Below are 8050 nucleotides of genomic sequence, written 5' to 3' on the forward strand. Positions count from 1 at the left end.
ACCCTAAAAAAAACTTGCCAAACCTAAACCCTGCCAAAACCTATAGGAGCATAGTATTCACCATTATAGTTATCCCCAGCAGAGTCGCCAGCTGTATCAACCTGCCTAAAAATTTATGATTAGAGTCGCCACCTATTCTACTAAAGCGAATAGGAAACCTTACGTAGTTGAGAGATCGGGGTAAGATACTATATTCAAGTCGAGGGAAGGTGTTAGGCACCCTCAACCCTTTCCTAAAGGCTAACATTCAAAGATAAAGATTTATGGCAAGGTTTATAAAGAAAGGTGACAGAGAGTAGTAAGAGTTAAAGGCTAATTATTTGAACATGATTAGAGTTTGGAAGAGGGGGACTCGCCTTGTTGCCAAGTGCCTACGTACCTCCTTAGGGAGGATCAGAGTCTACGTAGTTCGGGCACAGGGTTGTACGCCTTAGAATTGAATTTGATTATGGAGGTGTTTGAAGTTGTTTTGAAATGCGAAGTTCGAAGGTATTTTGAATTACCTTATCGTAGTTGTGAACATCGCAGTGTTTGAAAGGATGTATATCCGTAGTATCGTGGTTTGTTTTAGATGTGGTTTTGGGCGTACAACCCTGATTTTAATTTGTTACCATTAGCTGCAATAATCAATAGGTTTGATTACCATGGCTAACGGATTAAAGGGAGGATTTCTAACCACTATAATCGATAGATTCGATTATTGCGAATAGCAAATGTGCGTATTTTAATTATCGTTACCCCTCATAATCGATAGATTCGATTACAAATAATAACGAATTTGGATGAAGGGAAAATGCTAATCATCGTAACCAATAGCTTTGGTTAAAACCATTTAGCAAAATAAAGATTATTTTAATTTATAGGATGTGATTAATTAAATTAATCGATTATTAATCATCGCGACCAATAAATTTAGTCGAAACGAATAACAAATTAAATCCTAATATCTTTGGCCAAATGGCCAATGGGATTGGGCAAAACCTAATGCGTTTATAAATTACTCTAAGGGTTCTGTGATTTACCATTAAAAATAATCGAATAAATTAACTCGACAAATCGAGGAAAAATAATCGGGAGAATAGTCGAGAAAATAATCGAGAATATAATAATTATGGTTACTAGCCTAACCTTAATTTACTTATTTGATTATGTATAAATAATATATATTGATTTAATTATACCATTAAATAAATAAAACAATTAAGAAAAACCTGGCTTTTATCACGTATGGGCAAGCTGAGCGTCCATAATATACTCCTTCAGTTTTGAGACGTTAGATTTGGATAAGAGGAGATCCTGTGGTGATGATGTGAGGGCATACGATGTGCTAGGGCGGAAGTGCAGGCACTGGATTCTGTGGAAGCTGAAGACCACAAATTAAATAAAATAAAGGGTCCCTTTAGTAGGGATCGAACCTGGGACATCCAGGATGGTGAAGAGATGTTCATGCCAACTGTGCCACGCTGCTTGGCTGTTAATGACTTCAAGCTATTGAATTGAGTACATTCCCGGCTTCCAGTTTGGTTTTTCAACGCTAGTCCACCGTGGGCCCCAGCGTTTGCAGCCACATCCAATGGAGAGCGCGGAGAGAATAGGCTTCTCATTGACTGTCCAACCGGATACATCCACGCACGCAATTGACTCTTCCAAGAACTATTCATCATCTTCTTCATTGGGCATAATGTTTTAGCTACGATTTCGCTTGGCTTTTGCTGCGGATTCTGTATGAATGTTTCGTAGCGAAATGCTTGATTTTCAAACCTGCAAAAACTGTGATCAAACGACACGACTAAACACCCAGATCCCCTTGAAATCACCCCCTGGTTAATAATATGTGGTTCATTCAGCCTAAAAACCTTGGAATTACGAACTCAATGAAGGGACTCGGTTTTGCCCTAACAATGGTGCACCGAGTTCTATACGTCAACAACCCGAGCCAATGATTCAAACCTTACTTAAACTGTACCAGAAGCTCAAATCAAACGTTAGTGAAGATTAAAACTAAAAAAAAAGCAAGATTTGGGATTTTGAAACGTGAACGAAAATGTTGAACAATGGGGCATCCGTTTTACACGTTAAAAGGCTTGGTTTACGATTCAATGTTACCTTTTGATACCCCTGGAGATGAATGGAACGAAAATCTGACTTTGAGAAAGGCTACATGAATCAATCCGAATTCTCCACTTCTTCCTTGAATTTTTTTTTACCTTCAAACCCTAGTCCCTTGCAACCCTCTCTCGTCCCCCCTTCCTTTGACTTGGTTCAGAATATATATGTCTTGCAATTAGGGCAAGATATGGGCTTGGCCTTGAGTTTTAACCCCTTGGATTTTTGCATAAATATACATGAGGTTTTTTCTTCTAATTTTGGCTAAACACCTCCCCTCACCTATGAACGAAATTTGGTCTCCCTTATGGTTTTGTTTGGGCCCTTAGGTGATTAAAACAAGATCCATACAATTTAATCCCTTTGTTTTGATGTTTTTCTAAGTTTATTTGATATTTAAATGAATAAAATTCAAATAAATAGTAAATAAAATTATAAAAGGGTGAATATGGATTTAGAGGTCTCCTACAAGGTCATGACCATGTTTGAAGTGGAAATATTAGGCCTACTAATCAAGAAATCCAAAGTTCATCCTTTAGGGTTTCATGTATCTCTTGAAAATCGACCAACTTCTAAGCCTTGTATCACCTTCAATTTTAATCATATGAATGCATTTAAGGACCTTTTAGAAAGCTCAAAGAGTCCTCTAAATGACCTTTTCGGTTTCATTTCAATTGAAGCTTCCATGCTCAAGTTATGAGCTTTGACCCAAAAAGGTGTTTTTGTTGACCTTTGTGGAGGACCTATAATGTATTAGACCATATTTCTTGAATGAAGCATTTCTGGCCTTGGCTTGTGAGAGGCAAAGTTGTAGATAATCCAATTTCCTTCAGAATAGGCTTTGAGTGAGAAATTTCTGATACTCCATGTAGAAGTTATGGCTAGTCAAAGTTGAGTTGACTTTTCCTATGAAAAACCCTAATTTGAACCTTTGCATTTGTTCATCTCTGAGTTTTTATTAATGGATCATGATCAACCTTTGATCAAATGATGGATATGAGCTCACGTACTCGATGTTGACCAAAAATCTTGAAGTTTGACTGTACTTTGACTATAGTTGACTTTTAAGTCAACATAGTCGATTATTGATCATCTGAACCTTTGAATGGGAAAGCCTTGGGATTGAAGTTTGATATATGAGAGAGTGACCTGAGTAAGCCATTGAAACCTGAACCATTGAAGATGCATAGAGGAACCTTTGATTGAATATAAGAGGGCAAATTTTGGGGTATGACAGCTGCCCCTGTTCAATCTTCTTAAACCTGAAGAGTCAGATAGGCACGTCTGCCTATCGTGGTCTAAAGGTAGAAGATGATTGAACACTGAAATACCCTGAAATTTGCAATCGTTGGGAAGAAATTCCGTGGGAGATGGGCTTATAGATGCCACCCAAGGTAGATACCATTTTTCCAGAATGAGAAGCAAATGCTTTCGAAAGGAACCACTGTGTTTTTGTTGTAGCACGGCCTAAAAAGGAAACCTGAGTTTTATGCAATGTTATGATGCATGCAATGTATGATGCAGTGAGCTTCTCAAAATAAATGAGAGCAATGTATGTATATGCATTATGTATGAATGATGTAAGTTAGTTGAATGATGCATGATTGTTAGTACGCCAGTTGAAGTGTGTTAGTAAGTTGGGAAAAGAAAAAAAACCTTGTTTGAAATTTTGAAACAGATAACTGCCAAGGGACTAACGTGATAAACCCAATTGAAGTATTGTTTGAGAAGCCTTGTGATCTGGGAAGATAAATCCCTATTCGCAAAGAGACGTAGCTTCAAAACTCGGTGCCATATCACTGCCAAACGGACTAACGTGATAAGACGTAACGCGATGGTTACGATTTAGGTTTGAAATTGAGGGTGCCATTATCACTGCCAAGGGACTAACGTGATAAGATGTAACGCAATAGGTTACGATTTGGATGGAAATTGAAGGTGCCATTATCACTGCCAAGGGACTAACGTGATAAGACGTAACGCGATGGTTACGATTTGGATTGAAATAGGAGGTGCCATTATCACTGCCGTGATAAGACGTAACGCGAGGGTTACGGTTTGGATTGAAATAGGAGGTGCCATTATCACTGCCGTGATAAGACGTAACGCGAGGGTTACGATTTGGATTGAAATAGGAGGTGCCGTTATCACTGTCGTGATAAGACGTAACGCGAGGGTTACGATTTGGATTGAAATAGGAGGTGCCTTTATCTCTGAGTTTTTATTAATGGATCATGATCAACCTTTGATCAAATGATGGATATGAGCTCACGTACTCGATGTTGACCAAAAATCTTGAAGTTTGACTGTACTTTGACTATAGTTGACTTTTAAGTCAACATAGTCGATTATTGATCATCTGAACCTTTGAATGGGAAAGCCTTGGGATTGAAGTTTGATATATAAGAGAGTGACCTGAGTAAGCCATTGAAACCTGAACCATTGAAGATGCATAGAGGAACCTTTGATTGAATATAAGAGGGCAAATTTTGGGGTATGACACATTATAAATAACAGTACATCAATAGTTATATTATTCACCCAACTCATCTATATCCAGATTAGCCATCACTACACAAACACATAACACCAAAACATAACAAGGAAATACATTCAGTCATGTTATCAAATTCATGCATATGAATGCAACTGACTCTATGCATGTGGTACCAAACATCACCAGTGGAAATCATCCACCGACCGATCTATCATCATCCAGATACGGCCCTGCCAGCACAAATTCCACACAATGGGAATTCTGCCCTTCACTGAATCCTCTCATCATCTAGGATTCAGCCCTCATCAATGTTTATGAATGCATGCAAATATATATATAACATACTTTCATCATCCCATTCTATGAGTAGCATCATCTATACTCATTTCATCATCATCATCATCATCATTATTAAGCATGTTCATATTTACATTAACATCATTCATCACAAATCAATCATCATTACCATCATTACAGAACATACATTTATTACACTAATCATCATCATCAAAAGTAAGAATATACATGTATTCACATCTTCCAAAACAAGTCAATCATCATTGTACAATTCTCAACCATCATCACATAATCATGTTTTCAACACGTCTTATATTGTCACATCTCATCACATATGTCAACAATATATCATCCATCAAACGAACAAAGTATTCACATCATACTCATATCATCACATGAAATATATCATGAGTTCCATTACACAATCAAACAAAATCATCATACGAATCATGTTTAAAACATAGCATGTATTGTCATATCTCATCATATATATGTACAATACATCATTCATCAAGCAATAAATTCATAATTCAAAATTAATTGAAAGCTACACCCCATTTTATCATTTAAACTCATAGGTTATCTCATAAGGTTCATCATACTCGAAACGGCACTAAAAACGGAGTTACGGATCAAAAGTTACGCATCCTTGAACATTCGAAGAAAATCACAAAACAGAATTTTTACACACAGAACCCATACGCGTATGGCACCTCCCATACGCGTATCACCCAAACCCATACGCATATCAGTCATCCCATACGCAAATCAGCAGAACTAAATTTACACTGAAAATTCCCATACGAGTATCAACAGACCCATACGCGCATGGCCTCATCCTATACGCGTATGCCAGAATTCCATACGCAAAACACCAGTATTTCTCCAAAAATACGCAATTTCGCACCAGTCTGTTTTCCACTCGTTTTCACTCATAACAGGCTACGATTTTAGGTTTAAAACACCCTCTTTTCACACATTAACATATGGTATTCATCCAATTTCATCAATCTATTATCCTATGTCAGTTTTACACATTAAAACCTAACTTTCTATACAATTATTGGAAACCCATAATTTAGATTCGGTGTTCATGGAAGAACACAACAACACAACAACTGATACAATACCCACAACACAAACATCAATTAACATACAATTCTATATAGAATTCACAGAGGTATTCATCAATTATTCACTTCTATTAAAATTATCCCAAAACCTGACCCTGACATATGATCAAATTGACCCAAACAATATCCCTAATCATGCCCTATCATTCATAACACGATAAGAGATGATAATTGGAAGAGTCCCCCCTTACCTTAGCCAAATTCTTGATCTTTGGTCCTCTTCCTCTTTGGTTCCTCTTTACGTTCCTCAGCTCGTCTCTTCCACTTCTCATTTTCCACGTTCTGACTCTTTTTTCCTTATTTCCTTTATTTTATGAAACCATAAAATAATTAGTAATGGGCTTACTCACTTAGCACCCCCATACTACTAATCTCACCATCCGGCCCAATGGCCCTTAATCCATAACTCTCCAATAATTCAACAAAATACCAAATAATTCTAAATAATAATTTAATTTCTGATTAAATTAAAATTAGAAAATATGGGGTGTTACACATCACATCACATATTTACTTAAACTAAAATTATTTAAATAAAATCGGGGAGTTACAGGATGCAAATGGGTGTTTAGAAAAAATTATCATAGTAATGGTATATTAAACCCCTTCAAGGATAGATTAGTAGTAAAAGGATTTAGACAAAAGAAATGTATTGATTACTTTGACACATATGCACCAGTAGCAAAAACAACGACAATTAGAATATTGTTTGCACTAGCTTCCTTGAATAACTTTATTGTTCATCAAATAGATGTTAAAACAGTATTCTTAAATGGAGATCTCGATGAGGAAATCTATATGGAGCAACTAGAAGGCTACGTGCATCCTGAAAATGAACAAAAGGTATGCAAACTTGTTAAATCCTTATACAGTTTGAAATAGTCATCAAATGAATGGTATCAAAAGTTTGACTCCTTCATACTTTCAAATGGGTTTATTCCAAATTCTTGTGACAAATGCTTGTAAACAAAAGTGCGTGGAAATATTGTAATATTTTTGTGTATATATGTTGATGACATGTTAATCATTTGCAATGAAATGAATGGAATCTTAGAAACAAAGGGATTTCTAACTTCCACATTCATGATGAAAGATCTTGGACTAAGTTCAAACACCTCAACTTTAAGGAAGTAAACACTCCATTCGATCCTAGTGTCAAACTTCAAAAGAACAATGGAAGAATTATGGCCCAATTGGAATATGCAAGTGCATTTGGATGTCTAATCTACTTAATACAATGCACCAGATTTGACATAGAATTTGCAGTTAATAAGATGAGTAGATTTACTAGCAATATAAATGATGAATATTGGAAGGCCATAACTATTAATTTCAGTTATCTTTTAAAAACCAAAAATCTTGGCCTTCATTATAGTAGATTTCCTATCATTCTAGAAGCATATACCGATGCGAGTTGGATATCGAATGTTGGAGATTATGAATCTACAAGTGGGTGGAAATTTACATTAGCTGGAGGTGTGATATCTTGGAAGAGAAAGAAGCAAACATGCATTACTCTCTCAACCATGGAATCAGAGTTTGTGGCTCTTGCGTCCGCTGGAATAGAAGCAGAATGGTTAATGGACCTTCTGTTGGAGGTTCCATTACCTAAGGAAAATGTTTCAAAAGTGTTGATACATTGTGACAGTCAAGTCACCCTAGCTAGAGCATTCAGTTAAGTATACAATGGAAAGTCTATACACATAGGTCTTAGACACTCTCTTGTGAGAAAATTGATTAAGGATGGGATCATTTCACTAACGTATATACAAACAAGCTATAATTTGGCTGATCCATTTACTAAACCATTGGTCAGAGACTTAGTAAAGATTACCTCGAGAGGTATGGGATTGAAACTCCTTGAATTAAGGTTCCGACAACGATAGCAATCCAATCTGAAGTTAACTAAATCATAACCTAAGATTCATTAAGTAACTACAAGTCGTTGATTTGGATGTTTGTGCAACATTCTATGACAATTTTGACTATTACATATTGAGGGTTGATTTTTTCATAA

At 36.3% G+C, this 8050-nt stretch overlaps 1 protein-coding gene across 1 annotated transcript; it reads left to right on the forward strand.

Moving 5' to 3' along the window:
- The first annotated feature begins 7217 nt into the window (after positions 1-7217).
- Positions 7218-7712, forward strand: LOC131636424 (secreted RxLR effector protein 161-like). The gene has a single exon (XM_058907034.1). It carries the CDS (start codon positions 7218-7220, stop codon positions 7710-7712), a length of 495 nt encoding a protein of 164 aa, XP_058763017.1.
- The last annotated feature ends 338 nt before the right edge of the window (positions 7713-8050 follow it).

Source organism: Vicia villosa, unplaced genomic scaffold, assembly GCF_029867415.1.
Source record: "Vicia villosa cultivar HV-30 ecotype Madison, WI unplaced genomic scaffold, Vvil1.0 ctg.001730F_1_1, whole genome shotgun sequence".
Taxonomy (NCBI): domain Eukaryota; kingdom Viridiplantae; phylum Streptophyta; class Magnoliopsida; order Fabales; family Fabaceae; genus Vicia; species Vicia villosa.